The 22693-nt window shown below is 53.2% G+C and overlaps 7 protein-coding genes across 7 annotated transcripts; 3 read left to right on the top strand and 4 right to left on the bottom strand.

The window, feature by feature from the left end:
• Nucleotides 1-38: 38 nt before the first annotated feature.
• PV09_06236 (uncharacterized protein) lies at nucleotides 39-2187 on the bottom strand. The gene has a single exon (XM_016359839.1). It carries the CDS (start codon nucleotides 1724-1726, stop codon nucleotides 491-493), a length of 1236 nt encoding a protein of 411 aa, XP_016212287.1. The 5' UTR covers nucleotides 1727-2187; the 3' UTR covers nucleotides 39-490.
• Nucleotides 2188-2547: 360 nt separating this feature from the next.
• PV09_06235 (uncharacterized protein) lies at nucleotides 2548-5465 on the bottom strand. Its single transcript, XM_016359838.1, has 2 exons — nucleotides 4758-5465; nucleotides 2548-4696 (listed from the first exon to the last, which is right to left on the bottom strand). Exons 1-2 carry the CDS (start codon nucleotides 4788-4790, stop codon nucleotides 2762-2764), a joined length of 1968 nt encoding a protein of 655 aa, XP_016212286.1. The 5' UTR covers nucleotides 4791-5465; the 3' UTR covers nucleotides 2548-2761.
• Nucleotides 5466-7660: 2195 nt separating this feature from the next.
• On the bottom strand, nucleotides 7661-11457 carry PV09_06234 (translation elongation factor G; the record flags this gene model as incomplete). Its single annotated transcript, XM_016359837.1, has 1 exon — nucleotides 7661-11457. The coding sequence occupies one exon, from the start codon at nucleotides 11455-11457 to the stop codon at nucleotides 8686-8688; it is 2772 nt and encodes a 923-aa protein (XP_016212285.1). The 3' UTR covers nucleotides 7661-8685.
• Nucleotides 11458-11520: 63 nt separating this feature from the next.
• PV09_06233 (uncharacterized protein) lies at nucleotides 11521-14996 on the top strand. Its single transcript, XM_016359836.1, has 3 exons — nucleotides 11521-12035; nucleotides 12098-12551; nucleotides 12621-14996. Exons 1-3 carry the CDS (start codon nucleotides 11634-11636, stop codon nucleotides 13484-13486), a joined length of 1722 nt encoding a protein of 573 aa, XP_016212284.1. The 5' UTR covers nucleotides 11521-11633; the 3' UTR covers nucleotides 13487-14996.
• Nucleotides 14997-15130: 134 nt separating this feature from the next.
• PV09_06232 (uncharacterized protein) lies at nucleotides 15131-16422 on the bottom strand. Its single transcript, XM_016359835.1, has 4 exons — nucleotides 16294-16422; nucleotides 16199-16234; nucleotides 15862-16131; nucleotides 15131-15799 (listed from the first exon to the last, which is right to left on the bottom strand). The coding sequence occupies exons 1-4, from the start codon at nucleotides 16296-16298 to the stop codon at nucleotides 15679-15681; spliced, it is 432 nt and encodes a 143-aa protein (XP_016212283.1). The 5' UTR covers nucleotides 16299-16422; the 3' UTR covers nucleotides 15131-15678.
• Nucleotides 16423-16567: 145 nt separating this feature from the next.
• PV09_06231 (uncharacterized protein) lies at nucleotides 16568-19354 on the top strand. Its single transcript, XM_016359834.1, has 2 exons — nucleotides 16568-16697; nucleotides 16746-19354. Exons 1-2 carry the CDS (start codon nucleotides 16624-16626, stop codon nucleotides 18757-18759), a joined length of 2088 nt encoding a protein of 695 aa, XP_016212282.1. The 5' UTR covers nucleotides 16568-16623; the 3' UTR covers nucleotides 18760-19354.
• A 294-nt stretch (nucleotides 19355-19648) lies between these two features.
• PV09_06230 (uncharacterized protein) lies at nucleotides 19649-22003 on the top strand. Its single transcript, XM_016359833.1, has one exon. It carries the CDS (start codon nucleotides 19661-19663, stop codon nucleotides 21530-21532), a length of 1872 nt encoding a protein of 623 aa, XP_016212281.1. The 5' UTR covers nucleotides 19649-19660; the 3' UTR covers nucleotides 21533-22003.
• The last annotated feature ends 690 nt before the right edge of the window (nucleotides 22004-22693 follow it).

Raw genomic sequence — 22693 nt, 5'->3', positions numbered from 1 at the left:
TGCTGCACCAGCCAAAACGAACGTGGAAACGAAACGAACACGATTATCAAGAGCCGCAGATCCATGGCGAGGAAGAAACCGTTCCAGCAAACAATCTATGATCATGGGTACGACATGCCAATAATTGCCGTTTTCATCCATTTCCCAGGAATCGGTGTCATCTACTCAGTCTCTATCAATCCTGAACCGAACTATTCGACCGGCCAGTGCAGGCAATCAAGCAAGCACGCAAGCTACTACATAATTGATATCTTCTTCTCTATCCTCTCCGTGTCGCGATCCGTCCATCTTCGAGACATGGAGCGTACATGCGCAACGTATAAGTCTGAGCCCGTACCCGCTGAGCCATTGTTCGGACAAGCACGTCTTCAACTCTCGCAGGGCGGGGGTGTTCACATTGCAGCAGCTCGAAACCGAAGACGAGAAGCTCTAGCATCTGAAGCAGTAGGCGCAAACACAACTTAGCCTCCTACTGAGCCAGCGTGATCTTTCACACGTCCTCAAACTCCTCTTCTGAGTCCTCCGCCTCTCCTGAACCAGTGGCCTGACTGGCCGGCGTGTCGACGTCCATCTTCAGTCGCTTCGCTTCTGGCAACTCCGCGCCGTTTGAATTGTTGGCCGCGACCGAGGATGCAGGCACGTCCTCGAACTCAAAGTCCTCCTCGTCGTCTTCCTCCTCTTCCTCGTCCTGCTGCTCCCTCTTCAGTCGCTCCTGCGCCTGCTCGGCCTCGATCTCGGCAAATATGTCCGCCAGCCCATCATCCTTATCGACGGTCTTCTTCTCATCCGTCGTGTCCGCAATCAGCATGCCCAGCTCAGCTTCTCTCTCTCGCCGCGCAGCCTCTTCGCGCGCGCCGGACGCTGTCATCTCGTTTGATATGGTGCTGTGCGTGTGCCACTCTGGCAGTGCATTCTGCGCTGCGAGCCGCTGTTTTTGCTCAGCTGCCTTCACCTGTGCCGCTGCCGTGTTGTCCGCGTCAGAGGTGATGATGACCTCAACCTTGGCGGGGCCCGTGACCATGCCTTTGACCGCCGTGGGACGCGACAACGGCACTGACGTAGTTTCGACTTTGGGACCTTCGAGAGGGGCTTTGGGCCGTGGGATCTCCTCGCGCGCGGCGAAGGCGCCTTCAGACGTTGTGGCCGGGATTGTCACCTTGTCGATATCCTGCAACAAGTTGATGAGCCAGCCGAGTGACTTGTTGAAGGCGCCCACAGGACCGGTCGTCTCAGCGTCTTCAGCGTCCTGTTCAATGTAGTCAAGATCGTGGTCGCACGTCAGACAGAGGAATGTCGTCCCGTCTGCGGACGAGCGCTCCATCACGTCAATCACCTTGAACTCTGACTTGCACCGCGGACATCTGTAGTCCTTGCGCTCCTCCGTCGGCTCAGCCTCCTTACGCAAATTCGCACCAAGCGTGTGCAGCCTGTACTTCGTGGCGTCGACAGCATGCCGGTAATCGATGTAGTAATATGTGACCTTTGTAGGTTTCTGGGCGTTTGCCTTGATCTCCTCGCGGGAGAACTCGGTGATCAGCCCGCCAAGGCGCAGCTGACCTAGACAGTTCGGGATCTGGCCCTTCTGCTTGGCGCTGTTCTGAAAGACGTAGTATATATCTGAGAGGCTGAGCGCGACGTGGCGTACCAAGGCGTCGACGATGACAACGGCTTCAGTGTCGTAGAAGGCACGCGCGACCATGCGCACGAGCTCCTGGGCTTTGTCCATCGTTGCACCTGCTGGCTGTGCTGTCTGGCTAGTGGAACACGAGACAAGTGGACCAGAGAGCCTCGGTGAGCAAATAGGTGGGAGATGAGAAAAGAATGAGGATGCTGGATGAATGGAGCGAACGCCGCAGCAGCCTCGCCTATGGTTTATGGATGGTGATGCATTTCTATAGCAACACGTCGCCGCTACGGTCGTAAGTACAGGTCGGAGTCAGCGCGGACGCTGCCAGCGCTGCTTGCGCACCAAATAAAGAGATGGGGGATCAGGCACTTCAGCCTCGGGGTGGACGGTGACAGTCCAGTAAAGGCGGCCACCAGGGAAAAGCAAGCCGCAAGCGTCCCTACCGGTTCAAGACGGCAATACCTCGCCCGATGCGGTCTCGTAAAGGGGTTGGAGATCAGCGAAGGACGGCGGCGGGCAACGACGAGAGACGACGAGAGGGAGGAGGAGGAGGAGGAGGTATGAAAAGTGAGTAGCGAGCGAAAGACATGGAAATGTCCAACGTCGAGATCGAGAACATGCGCTAGTCCCATTTTGGATTAGGCAATATGACGTCCGTGGTGGTATCCAAGATACTAAGTCGAACGAACAGCGGATTTCACACAACGATCGGGGCCAAGTGGGATAAGAAAGACGCATTCCAGTTGCCGCACTTGTCAGCCGCCTCGTTTCCCCCAGCAATATCCCTTTAATTGAACGCGCAAGGGATCGTGCAAGGGATCGTGCTCGCTGAGCACGCAGCGAGCACTTCAATTGGCATCTTGTATCGCTGCTGTTTGACATGGGTTGTAACAATAACAAGAGCTTTGTTCTGAACACATGAAACAATTGCTGTCATTGCCATTTTTACTGCCGCGAAAGGGGGTATATATAAAGCAATCACAGTCAAACGCTATAACAAGATATAAAAAAGTTGCGTTTTGCTGGCTTCGTCGTTAACGATGAGGCCACAAACGCAAGGAGAGAACTTAGCAGGTGCTCTCTCCACTTGATCCTCGTCACGACATCCATCTTACGCTTAAGTAAACCATGCTTTCAGTATCTTACGATGGGGGCCCCAGCGCCGCCTCTACGGGCCACCATTATGCCCGTCTTGATTCCTTCCGCTTCAAAATGATCCATCCACGTGAGTTGGGAGGCATTCTTCCTCGTTCCACCGGACCCGCCAATGGCTAGGCTACTCAGAACTCTCCTCAGCCCTCCGATAGACTTCGCCTTGGGCGCCGGCATGGGTGGTAGCGCCGTGATCTCACCTATAGGTGTGTCATCGACCGTGGAATCTGAACTTATGGTAGTACGTGAACGTATGGCGCCATGACTGTCGATACTGATCTTGCGGCTAAAGTTAGGCACAAGCCCACTGTCGCCGCGATTACGGCCGGCGAGGCCTCCACCCGAGGTAGCTGTGGAATCGGACGGACGCGTGCGGTGCGACACGACATGGGATCGCACCACTGCCGAAGTAGCGGCGTGGACAACGCTATCCTCCGGAATCGTGCACCGACCGATTTTGGCACTCGCAGTCCGCGAATGCAGCACAGGTGAGAAGCACGAGTCGGCCGTACTGCTGGATTTGGAGTGCGCGGCAGAGCGATGCCGACTCGTTGAGCTGCCGCTTGATATCGGGCTAACTTCAAGATCCTTGAGAGGAAGCTCGGGGGGTGCAATATCTGTGATATACGGGCTAGGCTGGCGCGAAACTGTTTTTGCAGCTGGGAACATGGGCGCGGATAGAGGCCCATTGGTGCCGCCGCCGCTCTTCATGAGATCGACAACGTGCATCTTCGGCTCTGCAGACGTAGGCGTGGGTTCAGATTGGACTGTTGCTGCATCGTTGTTATGCTTGCGCCAGGTATCCAGCCTGGGGAGCGGCGGCAGCGCCCTGTTCAAATCGGGGATCGCCATCTGCTTTTGGTTTTCGAAGTGCGTTCCTTCCGTAGTTGCTCTGGCCGAGCGTGATCTGTGTACGCTGACCACGCCCATGACGCCGTGATTGTTGCAGTTGCCCTGGCTCTTGCTTGTCCTGTTCGAGACGTTGAACGCGGAGTAGTCATACGCCGTCGACGTTCTGCCGAAGCTCTGCGCGTGGACACTGCGGAATTCGAGCGAATCGCGTCGCGTGGGGTGTGCATCAACACCCGTGTTGGGTCTGGCCGCTACCACGTCACTTGCCTTCGGTCGCGAGTTCCAATCGCGCCTGTTGGTCTGTAGGTGTTCGCGCGTCTCATACTCCAGCTGGTTGAGTAAGCGCCTCGCATGTGCCTCTGCTTCCTCATCCGTGGCTTTGACCAGCTGACCCTGCACGCGCATCTGCAGAGGCCCGGACGGCGTGATGGCGGTCGACGTGAACGCGGTGGACATGCTATCGACATACCGGTCCGTTGACGCCGTCCGGGGTGTCTCGTAGCTGCCATCGCTGATATCATCGAGAGGCGCCGTCCGAGGCCTATGATACGACACCGCCGTTGGCGAAAAAGTCGAGGTCTTGTAAGCGTCTCCATTTGTTACGTGGTTCGTAGACTCCAGGTGACGAGAGGTGTGGTTTGCCTTGGACGACGTGGTGTGCAGCCTTGGGGTATGGTTCATGATCTTGAGATCCTGTTCACTTTTCGAGCCCGAGACTCCGCCGTCTGTCCTGGACGGCCGCAGGACGGGAGGGACGCGCTCATCTATGTGACTCGAGGTCTGCGGCCGCGAGTGTCCGCGGCCATCGCTGCTGAATTGTGGGACGCTTTTGGTGTGATTCAGAGGCTTAAAGTTGAGCTTGGGCTCCTGCTCGCCGACGTAACCCTTGACGATAGCGGCACAGGCGGCCTTCAGCTGGGACTCGGTGCCTTCGTCGAGCTCACGGCGGCTGATAAAGGCGGATAACGGCGGGGAAAGTGGTGAGTTGGCGCTGTCGTCGTGCTCACTCTGGAGGCTTTCAAGATGTGCCTTGAGAGCTCTGTTCTCTGCCCGTGATGGGATACGCTTCAAAAGACCCATCTGTTAGCTGATCGTGAGGTGCAGACATGAGGGCTTGGGCACTCACCAGTGGGGCGAGGAAAGCGAACTTGTGCTTCATGACGGTCGTGCTCCTTCCGTGGAAGAAGAATCGGGGGAAAAATAAAGGAAGGCAGAAAATAGAACAAAGTAGAATCCTCGATCCTGCGAGTAGCTCGAGAGAGATGGAAGGATGAGCGCGTGCAAGACTGAGCAGCCCGCGACTTGTCCAGTCGAGAAGGTCGCTGCGGTGAGACTTGCAAACGCAGATATCCGTCCAGATCTGGGTGAGTAGCGGCTGATCACGCGCATGCAGAACGAAGGAGAGAAAGAGAGGCGGAGTGAGCGGGTGGGAGCAGAGTTGGGATGCGGACTGGCGCTGGCTGGGCCTTCTTCAGCACGCAACGGATGGTCCTGCCGGGAGCCTTCTGCCACAAGATACAAAGACAGCAAGGATGCGCCTTCGTCTTCGTCTCCGCCTCGGAGGGTCTCCGTCTCGGAGGAGTGTTTTGGCTTTTTTTTTTTTTGGCGACGAGAACGGCACGGCGGAGCAGGCGGGTCTCTGCAGACGAGGAGGACGACGATGTCGACGGCCAGAAGAAGGAGTGAATTGGACCTGGCGCGACCAACAGAGGCGGGTTGCCCGGACGGTCGAGGGCGAGCGCGAGCGTCGGAGAGACTGTGGGAGCCAGCAATGGCGGCGGGCTCGGGCTGGAAGGTTGTTGGCCTGAGTAAGACGGACGCGAGCTGATGGCGACCGCACATACGGCCAAACCGCCACGCCACGTCCGGTTAAGCCGACGCAGGCCAGTCGAGGCCAGTTGAGGCCCGTGGAAGCCAGTTCAAGCCCGCCCAAGCCAGCCGTCGCCGCTGCAAGGCGGAGGCCAGCGGCGATTGGCCGGGCCCTGGCTGCGAGCGCTGGAACGAAGTTGGCATCCCTGCCGCGTCCGCGCCTGCACGTCCAACGGCGTGAAACACCAGCTCGGACAGGCCTGCGGGTGCACGCGCGGCGGCCGGTGCGGTGGCCGGTGGGGTTGTTCTGCTGTCGACGTCGTCGCCCGGAGCGCGCAGCACTTGAGCTGCAACTGGACGGCCGTGCCAGGCCCGCGCAGGGCGCTGCGGTCACGTTCCGCGGAAGTGAAGAGACGGCAAGTCGTCGTGTGAACACCGCGAGCCAGAGAAGTCCAGGCCGCAGCAGCATCTTCGCACGCCGCCAGGAACCACTGCTTTCTTTGTCTTGGTCGCCATGCAGCCGGCGTCAGCAAAGGCGCGTTCCCATCGCCCGCCGCTCCCCCCATGCCGCCTCTGCTTCCACCTTCTGTGCCTGTGCGATGTGCGCATGGGTTGGATCCAGCCAGGTCCTGGCCGAGCCGTGCGTGCATCGTGACGAACTGCAGCTACAAGTACGAACAGACTCATGGATCGCTCCGCGTTTAGCAGCGACAGTGGCCCGCCGAAGCGATGTGTCGCCGCTGACTTTTGCAGTCGACGTATGGGCGGTCGTGATGCGTCAGATACAGCCAGCGCTCCCAGCGGTTTTGGCGACAGCGCACACGTCTGGCACAGCTGCAGGGCTCATCCTTCTTCCCTGGTCCTTTCTCCTACTCGTCTTGCCAGCCCGTAGTCGAATGCGTCCGTCGTCCTTCTGTGTGCTGGACGACCCAGCTGAAGCCGCAAAGCTCATCAGCCGAGTGCAGATCACTCCGTCACCGATCACAGCCCAAAAGCCAACATGTACGGCCTCGACAGTGCCACAGATCCGTCCCCTTTTCTTCCATACTTGGCTGCTCATATCCGCCATCCCCTTCAACGGCGGCGTGAGTTTCACTGGACGTCGTACTCGTGCAGCATCTGTTCTCTGTATTCTATCTCACTCCATGCTGCCACACTCGCACCCAATCAACATGTCCCGCTCAGGTAGCGTACAACCCTCACACAGCACAAGGTGGATGGAAAAGCAAAAGCAGACATACGTCGCTCATCTGCCCCATTCGTTTTAGCCAGGAACAGAGAAGAAAAGAAACTCTACGATCCTCACCGATCCGCAAGTCCATGGATGCGCTAACGCGCTCGTGCTACGCTTCCCACCCACTTGTACACAGGCCGTCATAACCAGCTTCTCGCCTCTTCACATCCTTTTCCTGTGTCCAAACTGCAGAAGTCGCACGCGAATGTTGCTTGATGCATGCACACACGTCTGCATCATCCCCCCAGCTTGTGGAAGGAAGTTCTTCTGGCGCGGATCCAGCCTCTCGTGCGACCCTCTCATCTTCTCATGTGTCATTTACCTGCAGCGAACCCCAAACACGGACGCAAGAACCCGCGACGCCGAACCATATCGTGACTCAGTGTGAGTCTTCAGAGGAAGAGGGAAAAAAAAATTTTAAAATAAAACCATGAATCTAGCATGTGGCTAATCTTTCAAACCTTGGGGGGAAAAAAAGCTTATCCTGCTGGAGCAGCGATTGGTAAGGCTGTCAAGGTATTGCGATGGCGTGCGGTATCTCCCCCTTCCCCCGTTCCTACAACTGTATCGTCCGCGCCGTGCTTCGTGTTGGCGAAGTGCATGCGGGCACGCATTGCATAAATCAAGTGCACACAGACCAAGTAAAAACGACATTGCCATGCTCCACACTAGGGCTCACGATGTATCTCACCTCCTCGGCACCGCAAGCGAGGATTGATCCTCTCTGCCTCGTCCAACCGGCCAAACACTGACTGACCCACCGATCAGGAAGTAGATGCGACGCGTACCGAGGGATGCGAGCGAGTGAATCTTTTTTTTTTTTTAGATCACCCTCTCCTGAGACGGCCTGGCTCAATCTCGAAGTTGGATGACTCTCGGAACCGCGCTCCCGGATCAGCGGTGCAGGGAGGCAGCACGGCCGAGGGAATGGAACGAGTCGAGAAGGAAGCCAGAATCAGAGAAGAAGCAAAAACGAAAAGGGTCAGGATAATTTCTTGCTTTCATTCATTCTTTTCTTTTCTCTCTCTCTCTAAAAAAAAAAAGCACCAAATGGGCAAGGTATCAGGAAGTGGCAGGGCCGTCGTCCCGTTTTGCGCATTCTAGAAAACCAGCCGTAGCGGCCTTCTCAGGGGAGCGACAAGAGAAAAACACCCTTCCTTTTGTTTCGTTTCCTCGCTCTACCATTTTTGTTGCCTGACGGACTCGCGTCGCCCGGGACCTTCTGTACGGCGCCAGAGGGAGCAAGTCCGTGTTTTGCGAACTTTGTCCGTCGTCGTTTATGTCTTCCTCTCTTTGCGAGCTTCACGGTGGGAACGGCCCATCGGAGAGAACGACGGCGACGGGAAAAAGCACAGAAACGTCGTCGTGGGCAAACGGGGTCGGGAAATCACATCAATCTCCTTGTGCCTCCACTTCCATGTTGTCTCAAAAGATCTGCAAGAGTGTAGTTATGCGTGCATGCGTTCCCGTCCGCTAAGGCGGGGCCAAAGCCTCGTGGCGTGCAAACATCAAGCGTCATCGCTTGTCGTCAGCCTTTCTTTCATGTTCGGGCACCAGCTGCCGTGGCGGTACTCATGCTCGTTTCTGTGAGTGGAGACCGATATCACAACCATCGTCTTATGTTTACAGGTGTTTTGCCCGGAGCACACGTTATCGGACCATTCGCCACGCTGGTCGCCTTCTCTCAAAACGAAACGAGTCATTCCGTACGTCTTAAGACACTTCGCATGCCCTATGGCCAAGCATCCAGATCCACCAACCTAACACACGTCCAATCCCAGTCTTGTCGTTCCATCTCATCCGTCCAATGTTCTGCCTTGGACAAAAAGCCCTACTTGTAGATGGATATCTCTATTCCTTCTTCCATTACATTCCCCCTTCAATCCAAGCATCCCTGAAGAAACGATAAATCCCAAACACTCTCTGTACAAGAGACAAGTACCGCGCACGTACACGGACACACACGCGTACACGCGCACACGCATATTCGCTCTGTTCTTCTCCTCTCCTTTCAACCCCTCACTTCCTTGAGGATGGCTTGCAGCCGCTGCCCGCTGACTTTCTCAAACCGATCCACTTGCATAACAAATGTGCCCCTACCCGCGGTCAAGCTGCGCAGCTGCCTGAGATATCCCACCATCTCGCGCAGCGGAACTCGCGCCGTGATCTGTCGCAGCCGTGTAGCACTCGTAGACATCACTGTTCCGTTTCCGACTTCCGAGGTGTACGGGTCTGGCGGCGCGTATACCAGATTGGGGTCGACAGAGGGCATGTTGTCCTCTTCGAGCGCGATGGCGGCAGAGCCGGGATCGCTGGCTACGCTGTTGTCGTCGTCAAGGGAGAGAATATGACCGCCGCGTGCAGCTGAAAGGTCATGCACCACTGCACCGAGGTCCGATTCACCAACGCTGATGGTGACGAGCATGACGGGCTCCATCAGAGCCAAAGCAGCGTCTTTGTGAGAGGCTTCGAGAGCGGCCTGTGTTGCTTCGCGTGCTGCAACCGACAGCGCCACTGCGCTTGTGTCGGGGAAGATGTGCTCGTCTGGATGGAGATGGAGAGTGACATGTGTCGAATGCACAGGATACCCATGGGTTGGCCCCCGCGCAAGCGCCGCGCTTACACCGCTCTGCAAGGCTGAGATGGCCATGGAGAAGGTGAGCTGGGGCGGGAAAGGATCTTTGTCGTCATGGACGGGCCGTCCGTCCGCGGACAAGGTTGGATGCAGAATCGTGAGGTGGTTGTTATCTGGCAGCTCGATCTCCTGAGCGCTGTCTGCATGCGGCGATTTGAAATCCTTCGCGGCAATGGGAGCTATCGAGACCAGCGTGGTGGCGTGCGCATGCTTGCCACCGATCTCACGGTCCACGGCACTTTCGAACGCTTGCTTCGAAGCTGCTTCCACGGCTTCGCGATAGTTGATATCGATCTTTCCGATCCGCGCCTTGGCCTTGAAGTCGTTGATGAGCCGATCGCGCGCAATCTCAAGGTGCAGCTCGCCCATGCCCGCAAGATGCGTCTGGCCATTCTCCGCGTCGACGGACACACTCAAGCTCGGGTCCTCGCGTAACAAAATGTCGAGAGTGTCCTTGATGTGCTTCTCCTCGGCCAGACTGTCCGGCTCGATGCTCGTAAAGAAGACGGGCGGGGGGACCGCTATCGGTCGCAGCTGCAGGCTGTCCAGAGGTGCAGGCGGTCCAGTCTTCGCATTCATTCCCATGTAGGAGATCAGTGTGTCGCCCGTGCGCGCGTGTTTTAGGCCAACAATGACGCCGATCTGGCCGGCGTCAATGGAGGGGATCTCGAGCGCGTCCGAGGCGTACATACGGAGTAACCTGGGCGCTCGCTCTGTGACGTTCAGATTTGTATTGAAGATTTGAGCGCCGCGAGTAAGAGAGCCTGAGTAGACGCGTACATAAACGAGGACCCCTCTTTTCGCATCGTTAACGACTTTGAATGCCAGAGCACAACTCTGTAAGTTGGCCACCACAGCGGTAGATCTCGCTTTCGAAGGCTTTGCCATCATAGTCGTTTGACGTGTGCCTGTAATCTTACCGCTGAGCAAGTCCTGTAGCGTACTGGTCGTAGATCCAATCGTGATTTCAGTGTCCGGCCGTTCAGCGGGCGAAGGCAACAAGTCAACCACGGCGTCCAGGAGAGGCTGCACGCCAATGTTCCTGAAGCTGGCTCCGGCATACACAGGCGCGACCTGCTGCGGGGACTGCATCGTACATCTCCTGAGCGACGAGACGACGTCTTGCTCCGGGATGGCCAGATGGTCTTCCTCGCAATCGAGAAACTTTTCGACCATTTCCTCGTCATGCTCGCTCAGCCTCTCAACGAGCGCTTCTCTTGCTCTTCTGAGCTCTTGTGCCAGCTTTGGATACTTCTCATCGAGCTCCTTCAAGCTGAAAGCCTTCACTGCTCTGCCGTCCGTTCCCTCCTCCCACAGCAGTCCCCTCAAACCCACTACATCTCCAACACCGCAAAACTTCCCATCTTCCGTTCTCCACCACGGAATCTCGCAAACGGCTGGCCACACGTTCAATTTCGCGCCAACCTCCTTGACGGTCCTGTGAAATGCCGCGCCATCGCGGTCCAGTTTGTTCACATAAACGATCCTGGGGATCCGATACTGGTTCGCTTGGTGCCACACTTTCTCGGTTTGAGCTTCCACGCCTGCAACGCCATCAAGTATACAGACAGCGCCGTCCAGCACGCGGAGCGAGCGCAGAACTTCGAATGTGAAGTCTGCGTGACCAGGCGTATCAATCAAGTTGATGCTATGAGGAGTTGCTGAAAGTCGCGACTTCGTTCCCGTGGGCGGGGACTTAACCAATTTTTGAGCCTCTTCTGGTGGTGTTGGAGGCCAATTGAACGTGATGGCCGCCGACTGAATGGTGATTCCCCTAGCTCTTTCGGCAGGAAGAAAATCGGTGACCGTTGAGCCATCGTCCACATCACCAATGCGTCTCGTGTACCCACTGTAATAGAGCATACGCTCCGTCGTTGTAGTTTTTCCCGCATCGATGTGGGCGATGATGCCGATATTCCTGGTTCTAGAAAGGGCGTCATGATGGTCATGGAGACGTCCGCTTGTAGTAAAGAAACGAACCCATTGCAGACGGCCTTGTCGGGCAAAACTGCGAAAGCTCCATCTCAACATTCCACACGAATTGATAACAAAGGAACTATTACTCCCGATGAAAGAATGACGAACGAAGGCTCGAATCGCAGAATCGATCGAAGTGCATGGGATATCACGAGCTCCGGCGAGGACCATGGCTGATGCCAAGACTGGATGTCATGGATCATCGATCTCGTAGTGGGATACGCAGAGCTGCAAGCCAAAGCACAATCCCTCCACACTCTCAGCGCCCGCATCCTTCGCTGGACGTTCCTCGACCGACAGTGTGCAGTTGCAGCTCTTTTGCTCAGTATCCCCTCACTCCTGCGATCATGGATTATTCGGCTGCTGAAGACGAACACCACGGAGCTTCGCCCTGGGCAAGCTCTCCGCAGCATAGCCGCTTTCCGTCAGACAGTCATGCTGAGATCCCGCCTTCGCCACTACCAGCCAACTCGCAATATGATGACACTCAGGATTCGAGACCAACGACCGCAGAGTCGGATGCAAGAGAGGCCAGCTCCGAGCCTGCCGTGGCGAAAAATGGTGACAGCAGGCAACATCATGACGTGCAAGGAAGCACTCCAACAACGCAGCCGCGGACACAACAAGCGCAGAGATACAAGAGCCAACGGCGAGAAGAGAGACCAAAGCCGCAGTATAAGCTCTCTATAAAGGTTACTGGTTTGGAGCGCAATGGCCGCAAGGATCCCATCCTGCGATTCGATGTCTACGTATGAAGCACAGATACGTCTTGAAGGCTGCCCTTCCAGGCTGCTAACCATTGAACCACCAGACTAATCTTCCGAAATTTCGCACTACCCAATTTCGCGATGTGCGCCGCACCCACGGGGAGTTCATCAAGCTGCAGGAACATCTGATATCGGCGAATCCGGATGCGCTCGTTCCCGCCGTTCCCCCCGCCGTCACAGCAGCAGGCGCCGGCACTGAAGAGGACGAGAACAGAGTGAAGGCGAACATGCAGCGATGGTTAAACATCGTATGCAGCAACGAGGTACTGATGAGGGATGAGGAGATGATTTTCTTCGTCGAAAGCGACTTTGGTTATAGTCCGGTCGTACGATTGAAGCAACCTGCTACTGGTGTTCGCAGGAAAATGCTTAAACAGTTCGCGCCACCTCCGGATGACACAGTTGAGCTGGCAGAAGCAAGGCCCGTGGTCAAAATGTTCTACCTCGAAAGCATGGGCGCTGGGCAGAAGGTGGAGAAGGTGGTCAAGCGACGACGATGTAAGCATGCTTCTTCTATCTCTACTACCATATCCCAAGGCGGGTCAAATTAACCAATGACACGTGTAGCACTTGGCCTTGCGGAATCTACTCTCGGTTTGACTCTTTCTCAAATGTCTCCTCAAGAGACACATCCTGGCCTATCAACTGCATATCGCAAATTCGGCGCCACCATCCGCGCCGTAGGTGATTTCCACCTAGCGCAAGGCACATTCGAAGCGTCCTCGCTTGCCGATCCACTGGCCTACTACTCCTCGGATGCTTTCATCGTCAAGGAAACGCTAACAAACCGACAACTTCTTATGCGAGATCTCGAAACGGCGCAGAGCACCACACGCAAGCGCTTGCGTGAGGCAGACCGCATCCGTGCATCGAGCACCGTTAAGCGTGACAAAGTTGATGAGGCAATCGCAAGTCTGGAAGAAGCGAAGAGAATTGAGGAAGAGCTTGCCAAGAAAGTCGCAACTGTTACGCGAAACATGGTCGGTGAGACGAGGCGTTGGTTTGAGCGCACAGCCACCGACTTGAGAGCCAATGTGCGGGAGTATGTGATTCGACAGATTGAGGCGGAGCGACGCACGTTGGCAACGCTTGAGGCAGTGCGGCCGGATATCCGTGCTATAGACGGGTCTGGTGGCTTGTCCCGGCTGGGAAGAGAGGCACATCCTAAGGTCCGAAGGAGCAGTTTAGCGAGTAGTCAGGGCCCGAAAGGGGATGCTTGGAGTGGAATCAATAGGAGACAAGATGGTGTGCGAAGGAGCGAGACTGGAGTAGTCGCTGGCTTGCCGGTCCCAGAGGAGGTGGAAGAAGAAGAGATCCTGCACAAGAGGACGAGGGCAAACAGCAACAGTATACACAAACTGGTCGAGGATGACGACGAGGATCGGGTGGACGCACGAAATGCGGCTAGCCGTCTGGCTCAGACCACATTTTAGCACACTTAGATCTCGTGTTATCTGGTGAAAGGGACAGGTCGTCACGGAGCTTAATGGGCTTTGTATATAAATCTTGCGGTGAGGGTGAATCCTACTACACTTCATTTCGCGACAGACTTCCTGCCATCGAACGAGGTCTCCTTGCTTACAAGAAGACATGTCCCCGATCAGGGACATGAATAAGTGCTGCCAATTGCTCTAAACAAGAAGTTGTGTCTGATACCAAGCAGGAACAACATCACCTGCGGCGACTGGCACGACAGGTCCCGGCCCAAATTCACTAGACCTATTACTCTACAATCTTGTATGAATAGGATTGAGACGAGAAACATAGCAAAATCGCCTTGACAATCTTCTACCACGCTATATCCTGAAGGCATATGGCAGCAAATTCATCACACAATGCTGCTCAATCCCCCCACTTTTCGAGCTCGCCATTGGTGCGTTGTTCATAGACATTGGGCTCTTCCTGGGCCAACACGGGGTTCAATTCCAGTCGGTTGCGGGGGATGTCCACTTGCCAATACAGTTCGGACTTTGTATCTAAGGTGCCAGTATCGTTGGTAACTAGTTCATCAACAATATTGACTAGGTCTGTCTGGTGCAGAGTCACGCTATTAAGCTCAAGATTTGCGTCCAAGTCTCTCTTTCGTGATATTTTTGGCGAAAGAGCTCACGAATGGTGTCTGAGGGCTTGGTGAATGTCTCTTTCACCACAACCGCCAAGTACCTTTAGGAACGCTTGCGTTTATCTCGCTTATCTTCAAGGGATGGAGAGTCGTTACCTGCTCTCAAAAGTAGACGCTCTCTTGATAGCGTCGGTTAGCCTCATCGCTATTGTGTCTAGGAATGCCCAACCTGGCGCGGTTTTACCACGAAATTTGAAGCTGCACAACTGATTTAAGATTTCGAATTTGTCCTCAAGCCAAAGTACGTTCGCATACTGCGACGTGAGCTGGAAGTCGAGAGTTACATCGTAGACTTTAGCAGGGTTTGCGAAGTCTTAATACGATCGGCCCAAAGCTTGAGCAGCAACAAGAAGTTCTCTCCAGATGGGCCCGTTCGGATACTTGCTTAAAGCGGAGATGGTATTCATAAGCCAAGATTTCTGATACCTATCTTAGGTGGGCACTTTGCAACGATTCTGTATTATGGTTTTCGAACAAAGCCAAGCATAGTCCTTGCCAGATGTCAAAGAGATGTAAGAGATGAGGACAGAAGCCTTGATATAACGAGCAATGTGGACGTCTTAGACGTGTCATTCTGATATTCCCACGGGAAACAATGTATTCATAGACAGAACGAGCCTTGTTTGGGATGGAAACACTAGGAAACGTACCAGCTGTCGACCAATAGCTCACTGGATCGCCTGCTTCGTTTTTCTGTATTGTCGTGAGGCCAAGAAGGAATAGTGCAAACTGATCTCGAGAAAACGTACTGATGTCCAACGTTAGATTGACATTCAAACAAATGCTCGACAAAACACTGGTTGGGCTAGTGCTGCATAGTGCGCAAGGAACGAGTAAAAACATGGGAAGCGAACCGACTATTCTCTGCAAGAACCTCCTCGGAGACTTAATTTTCCGCTTCTCAAGATATTTAAGTTCAATTGTCGATAAAGATAAAAGAAAGGATTATTATATGCTATTAAAAAAAATTCTAAGCAGTGATCTCAATTGCATCAAAATACCTCCTCATGTCTGCACGGGAGAATTGGTAGCATAGTAGCTGCGTGATAGTGTGATACCACTGAAAGCTTTAGTATTACTTGCAGCCATCTTACATATATTAGTGTTTTGCGGAGCCAATGTCGCGCCGCCAAGAACTAATCGATTTCGTAGAGTTTTTCCCATGTACGCAAACCGGCTTTGCAGCTACTTGATAGCCACGGCAGGCGTGAAAGGGTTGCCACATAGTTCGAAGTAACTGGGATCAGCTATGACCTTTGGCTGATCAGATTGAACCCGGTATGTAGGTATTATTCCGCCTCTTAGCTACGACCATTCCCGGGTAGTACCCACGAATGTGCGACGAGGTGTATCCTAAGTAATTTAAGATTACGGTCCCTTTTGGGCAGTTTTCTATCCGCACGTTTTGAGAGTGGCAGCTTTTCAGGCCAATGAGTGTCAAGCTGCAACATACGTCATTTGTTTTGACGCAGTGATGAGCTCTGGCAATTAGAAGAGCTTCATCTAGAGTCCACCTTGAATCGCAAAAGAGGACAGTATCAGAACCAGAGTGTTGATGAGTGCCCAGACGAAAGGAATCCATGTAGACATTCGAAAATATCCTGCAGTATAGACGGCGCCAACACTAGCCAAGACAAATTAGTCGCTCAATGCAAAACAGAGATCCAGGAAATAGTCTCTACTCACAGCCCTCCGGTGATGCTACCGGCAATGAAAGCTTCGCTGCCGCCCATGACAGCGTACACAAGAGGCACGATCCATATGACCTTCCAGTTCTTCCGTTGAATCACCATCGCATAAGCGGCGGCAACTAGGTGGACGGCAGCATAAAACAACAAAGTCCATAGTACAGTGAAGCGCCAAATAGCTGTTGTGTCGTATAGATAGTTGGCCTGAATACCGCTGATCGGGAAAGGCCAGTACAGTGACGGAAAACTTGGCGTCACATAGTCCAAGCTAGGCTTGAGTCAGCTGAGGATAATGATGAGAAAATACGGTCAAAAAAAAGAAAAAAAAAACTTACGGAGCCGGATTTGTCGGCGCGAGATTCGTAAAGAAACTGTTTGTATATGTGAGCCAATTATTTCGACGAGATGATGAAGCAATGCTTCAACTCACCTCATGGCTAATGATACGCGCTCAAGGAAACCAGCTCGGGAATTCGTCGGCCAATAGCCGGTACATAGTTGGCATTACAATAGCATCGGATAGTCGATAAGAAAGCTGGACAAAAATGCGAAAGTAAAGAGAATCTCAAGCTCAAGACACATGGCAATGTACAGCAAACGTAACGTCCAATCTGCGGTAGAGATCGGCGCTAGGCTTGATCTGGTAGTGCAATGACCTCGGCACGTATTCTTTCGTCGCGACTCCGCCAGGCGACAGGTTCACCAGCAACTTTGTAATGCTTTAGCCCAAGCGAATGATACGATATAGAACAAAAGCGTCATGCCAGCTGACAGGCTGTTGCAAACTTTGTTGAGGTCGCTCCAGACCTACACAGATCAGCAAGATACCCCTAGGTGCGTACTGTTGTCCGTTTTCCAAGGCTGTTCGCTGACCACTCCAAGGCTATTGTCTACAGCCGCTTCGCTCTTAACGACGCTCCACAATCCACTCAACATTACATTGCTCACGTCCCAATTGCTGTCTGCTCCAGCAATATGGCAGCGACCGGAGGGCTTAAAAACGTGTTTGCGTGTTATGGGTGTTTTTCACTCGGCTCTGCTTGCTGTACTCAAAAAGGAGGATGAACTAGCATCGAGGGATCAGACGCGGGATTACACCACTTTCTCACCTGTTGAGAACCCTCTGCCAAGAGAAGAATGGATGAGAGCTATAATCAAAGGCGCTGACGAGCGCTCGTCCAGATGGCGGCATTTGATGGTGCTGGGTGGACTCCTTGTTGGAAGTGGTCCTGTCGAAGACGAACGCCTGTCATCCTCTATGCGGAGTACACTGGAGCACGCACTTATACAGGCTACCAATCTTGCGCTTCTAGAAGTCCGCAGCAGCGACGAGCTTGGTGCCCAGTGTATAACCCTGGCACTTAATCACAGCTTCCCGATGCTCTCAGACTACGAGCGTTCGCAACTCGACTACGACCTGCTGCTACCGGTTCTTGTGGGCAGCGCGTTCTTTTCGTCGGAAGGTCTGCAGGCTGCTTACTTTCTCGGCGCTATCGATCTAGATGTCGTGGAGTTGCCTAACAAGTCGTTGAATTGGCCAACAAACTCCATATCATATGCACAAATTGAAAAGATATTAGGAAGACCTCTGGTCACTTCTTTGGGTCCTTTGGCACGCCTGATCTCCCACGCCGTGGAGAATGCATCCAATTCATGGGCAATCCAGACGATGATCGACGATCTGGCCGGGTTTACAAAGTCTCTGCTCACACAATGGCGACAATGCCGGTTGTCCAGCATCGATACCCACATCGAGACGCAGGTGTTTTCTGAGGAATCACTCAAGACTAGTATACCAGGACTGTGGAAATTATTACGCGTAACACTTTTCTCTCTGGTCATAGTACTACGTGGTGCCGTTGGACGTATCCTTAATGACCCTATTCTCGCTGCAGATGCGGTAGCTCCGGTTATAGTATGCCAGGTCCTACACAGCTTGCGGCACCTGTACTTCATTTCATCACGTTTGGGTACGGAGAGTTTTTCTCAGTACACATTTGTGTACCTCACAGCAATCGATATTCTGAGCAATTATCCAATTCAAGCTGATGCTTTCCTGAAAAAGATTCGGCCCTCTACACTTGGCCAGATCCCAACTTCGCCACTTGAGCGTTGTCTTGATCTGTACTTCCTGAATACGGCGGAGCATTTCACGCTTGTCTTGTCTGCACAAACGAACGAGGACGTCTTGGTCTCTGCCGCGATACCATATCTGGCTTCAGGTGGGAGTGACTACCTTCTGCCCATTTTCGAAGCAGCGCATAGCGTCATGCTCGCAGTGTTTTCAGCTCCACAAAGTGCGGCCGTAGCTGGCCAACATCTAGCGTTCTACATTGACGCACTCTTCAGCGTGTTTCCAGAAAATCTATCCCCGCGACAATTTCGCCTAGCGTTCAAGACGCTTCTGCGTGTTACCGCACCCCCCTCTGCCTTATCAGCCACCCAACCAGACCTACCGGCGACCCTCCTCGAACTTGTGTACTATCGTGCAGTGCATGCTCCCACATCCCCGCTCCCTCCTAAGCTCACACCTCAGGGCAAGATTACACCAGACACACAGATACCACTTTCCGAACAGGCTGTTCTCACTCTTACACTACTGGATGCTTTACCTTTTCTTCCACTAGATTTACTCGAAGAATGGCTCCCTATATGCGCTGATCTCATGCACAAGATCACGGACAATATGATGCGCGAAGAATGCAAGAAGCGTCTCTGGGATATTCTCATTTCAGGCGAGATGGATCCGGACCGATCCCAAGTCTGTGTGGCATGGTGGAGCACACGCGGAGGTCGAGAGTTCGTACTGCATGGGCCCGAGCCTACTGCATCGCCCGAAGAAGGCCCGTACATGAGCGGTGCATTGCAGAAAGTCGATCGCGAAAGCAAACTTTGAGGACCAACGTGTTCTGAACAGTGCACGGACAATAGTTGATCCCTGTACAATTGGGGTGAATGCGTTCGAGAGCTTTCTGGGACGAGGTGCATGATCTGGTTCCGAGTGTTCCTTTGCCGCGGGCCTTTGGGCTGAGGATCAGCGTCTTGCAGCATTCTCCTGCACGAGTGAAAACGTCTTTGGGTGACCTATCGGCGAATATGTAAAATTGCACGAATCAAGTTGGTCACGATACTACTGATGCATGACTTTTTGGAGGGGCTGCGCCGGAAAGGAGTCAGCAGAGTGTCGGGGTCTGGAGTATTATTCCAATGTTATTGTCAGGATCTCGACGTCTACAGCCTAACTCTCTCTTTCTCGCCACATTTCATCGAAGATTGATCCAAGTACTGGAAACATTCTGATTGCTTAGCTCGGTTTTCCGCAAATCTATTGCTCTTGTTGTGATGAGTCAATGAAAATTTCATGTATGGAGGGCGCCCAAGACGATGGCAGTGTGTACATAAGTTGTCTTTCCAGCCGTAATAGGTTTACGTAAGCCCAAACTAAGAAAAGTGTTAACATGCTAATATCCGCGATTTGGGCTTTCCAGCTTAGGTGCTTCAACGCATGGAAATGTTTTAATACTGTTGGTGCAACATATAAACATGTTTTTGAAATGACACGAAATGTTAGCGGAAAAGAGATTATTCTTTCTAACCACAGCAGCTCAACGTAGCTTCTTCATGTTGAAAAGAAATCTCAAATCTAGCTGGAAGAAAAATGGAAGCAAATGCCATGATTACATCGACGCGCTGGACGAACTTGGCGAAGGCAACAAGGCAATATTAGGCAGCCACAAGGCATGTATCAGCCCGGACGTCAGTGAAGTATAGCAAACGAAGCTGAACATTGTGCTGCAATGGCATTACCTCGCGCCAAAGGCGCCGCGCAATACAAGAAGCAGGATGGCGAGCTGTCGTTGTCAAGCGATGGCAAGATGATCACATGGTCGCCAAACACGCCAGGAAGCATTTCAAATGTAACGATTGCTACCGAGCAATTGACGAACTTGCAGCAGACACCAGCGACAAGCGCAAAGGCTGTGTTAAAACTGTTCGTGCAGGCTTCTGGCACGGCGGCGCCCGAGACATTCAACTTTACTTTCTCCTCGGCTACAACCGCTCGCGATGAAATGAACGCATTCATTGCGCCTCTTAAGAAGATTATGGAGGCACAGAGAGCCGGCACGGTATCGTCATTAGTAACACCTAGCCCAGCGCCTACGCCCGGAGGGCAAGGACAGGCAGACTCTATATCTATAGCGCAGGCTGCGTCTCATGTGAATAAAGAAACTTCTCAGGATAGCTTCCCTGACGCCGAGTTATTGTCTAATGTGGCCTTCCAAAAGGCATTGACCGAGCAAAACCCTTCACTGCGAGAGCGATTGGCGCAGGCAATGCGAGATAAGCCTGCATCCATGACCTCGGGGCAGTTGTCACGGCAATTCTGGTCAAGTCGGATTCATCTACTGCGAGCCTATGCTGCAGAGCAGGCACAGAAGAAGGGCGAATACAATGTCATTGCAGACATCAAGCCAGTCAGACATCCAGATGGAATAGTTCGATACGACTTCACACCCGCAAAGTTCAGAATGATCTTCACGCAGTATCCATTCATGGTGAAAATTCACAACGAGTTGTTCAAGAAGAAAGTATTTACAAAGGAGGAAGAATTCTGGAGTGACTGGGTAAATAGTCGCTTGTACAAGAAGATGAAAGGCGAGAAGATCAAGGAGCAAGATTATGAGCACCCACACTTTGACCGCTACCTAGATTTAGTGGAAACGGGATCGCGACCGAAGCATTTTACCGTTGATCACATTCCTCGATTTCTCGATATGGAGGGCAACGAGCAGAATCACAGCCAGAAGTTTGGCAATGCACCAGATTTTACAATGCAACCTGGTTTTAATGGTCGAAACCCCATTTTAAGCACGTTGAATAACATGAGCGAACGACTCTTAGTGAACGTGGCTCCTTCTGATAACGACGCTCATGGACCTGTTGGTATGGATGAAGAGACGTACAATGAGTTGATGCTTCGAGATTTGCAACGGAACGACAAAGACAATCGCGTGCTGCTTAACATATCGGATCATCGGCATATTGCTCCGTCTGACGGCGCCAACGGAGCTGTTCACCTACGCCCAGGTGATGTTCTCAAAGCGTTGGGACATGTTCGAGAAAATCTGAAGGTCGAACCTAATTTGCCGGTCGAGTTGGAAGATAACGACGAGCGGCAGGCATTGAAAGCGACCACAAGCATGATGAAAAGTATCAAGCTACGCGCTTCGCACACGACGCCGGATCAGATAGCTCAAAAGAACGTGTCGAATAAGGTTAAGGAAGCAGCTGTCATGGCGCATGGAACAACTGTTGACTTCCTCCACTACTTCTGGGGTGCGTATCTTTCTGGCGACGTCACCCGTGCGGAGGATGTCAAGTTTCTCGTGGAAACGTTGCAAAACTCGAAAGGTCGGTTCGATGCTGTTGCGGATCAGGCTGAACAGGAGAGGCAGGCACAGCTGGAGCAGATTCAAGAAATGGAACGAAATATGCCTGCCAACAAGCGAAGGCGGATGGACAGGTCACGGGTACCAGGTGGAAAACAAGCTGTGTATGAAATGCTTGCATCAACGCAGCAAGCTGTCAGCTTTGCGCAGGACGAGTATCGGCGCGCGTTTGCGAAGCAGGCAGCTCAGCAAATGAACAGTGTAACAACGTATCCGTGAGGCTCGTGTGAACCAGCATGCGACGTAGTGCAGGTATTGATGATGATGGTCCAAAACTTGTTGAGGGAATCAACAAAGACATGAATACGGACGCATTGTAACTGGCACACTACAGCATGGCGGAGTGTTCCAGACGCGCAAAATGTGGGGACAGAGGGCGCAGATGGTGCTTCGTGCGTTGGCAGTGGGGTTGAATGGTCGCTAGCGGCCTCGAGAGTGCCGGGAATGTGGGTCGTTTAACGGTTTCGCGCCAAATGAACTGGTTGCAGGCTGGAGTACTATTGCCGTCAACTGTAGATGGTCTTGAGCTGGATGATGGTCGCTGCGATTGGCTTCGAAGCACATGGTGTTTCCCAAAGAGGCTTAGCTTATCGGGAGATCAACATCGAGATCAGCGTTAAGAACGTTGGTTGTGTCCAAAAGTGGTATAGCATAGGGTCTAGGCCCGAAATCCAAGTGAATGGAATGCACACGTTTGACTATCCAAAAGGTTCGCCACGACGGTGTTCGTTGCGTGTTCTAGAAAACAGAATGATTAGAAACACGAGGACCTGACTCGGCCTTGGGGAGAGGGTCCCCGGGCCCAGTGTCTTTCGCTTGGCCGCTGTTTTCCCCAGCTCTTGGAACGATCGCCCTCTGCGCGGGAATGTGCTCCGTGGTCTTGCGCTCAGCGTCACTGCGTCTCTGATTCACAGTTCAAATCTCTCCTTTCCTCCGAACTTCGGCTCTCTTACTTGCCATGACTACTTCGGCACGGGCGCTTCCTAGCCTTCCCTGCCGTAATGCTTTGGCCTGCTTTGAGTTCGTACGCTTGACATCGTGAAGCGACAATCAGTTATTGCGGTGCTGATCTTGTAAGGCTAAGACGCAAGAGCCATCATGAGCCCCTGTGTGATCTTCTGCCTGCCGCCAGCGTTCGTGTCCAGCGTGAGACTGTGGCCCGTGGCCGCCCAGCAGAACCAGGCTCCTAGGCTTTATTAGTATGCCTCCATCCAGTTTCAACCTGCAATTCCCACGCTCTTACTTCCACGCTCTTGTTCAAATCCTCCTGAGGCTATTACCCCATTCCATGTGGGACTAAGGCTTTTTCAAGCCCTTCGTGCTCGACTACCATTGGCTGTGGCTCTAATCGTTGCCTTTAGTGTTGAGCTCCGAAGGTTC

This window comes from Verruconis gallopava (assembly GCF_000836295.1).
Source record: "Verruconis gallopava strain CBS 43764 unplaced genomic scaffold supercont1.21, whole genome shotgun sequence".
In the NCBI taxonomy this organism is placed as follows: domain Eukaryota; kingdom Fungi; phylum Ascomycota; class Dothideomycetes; order Venturiales; family Sympoventuriaceae; genus Verruconis; species Verruconis gallopava.
The sequence above is the reverse complement of the archived record's forward strand: the minus strand, read 5'-3'. Positions and strand labels throughout refer to the sequence as shown.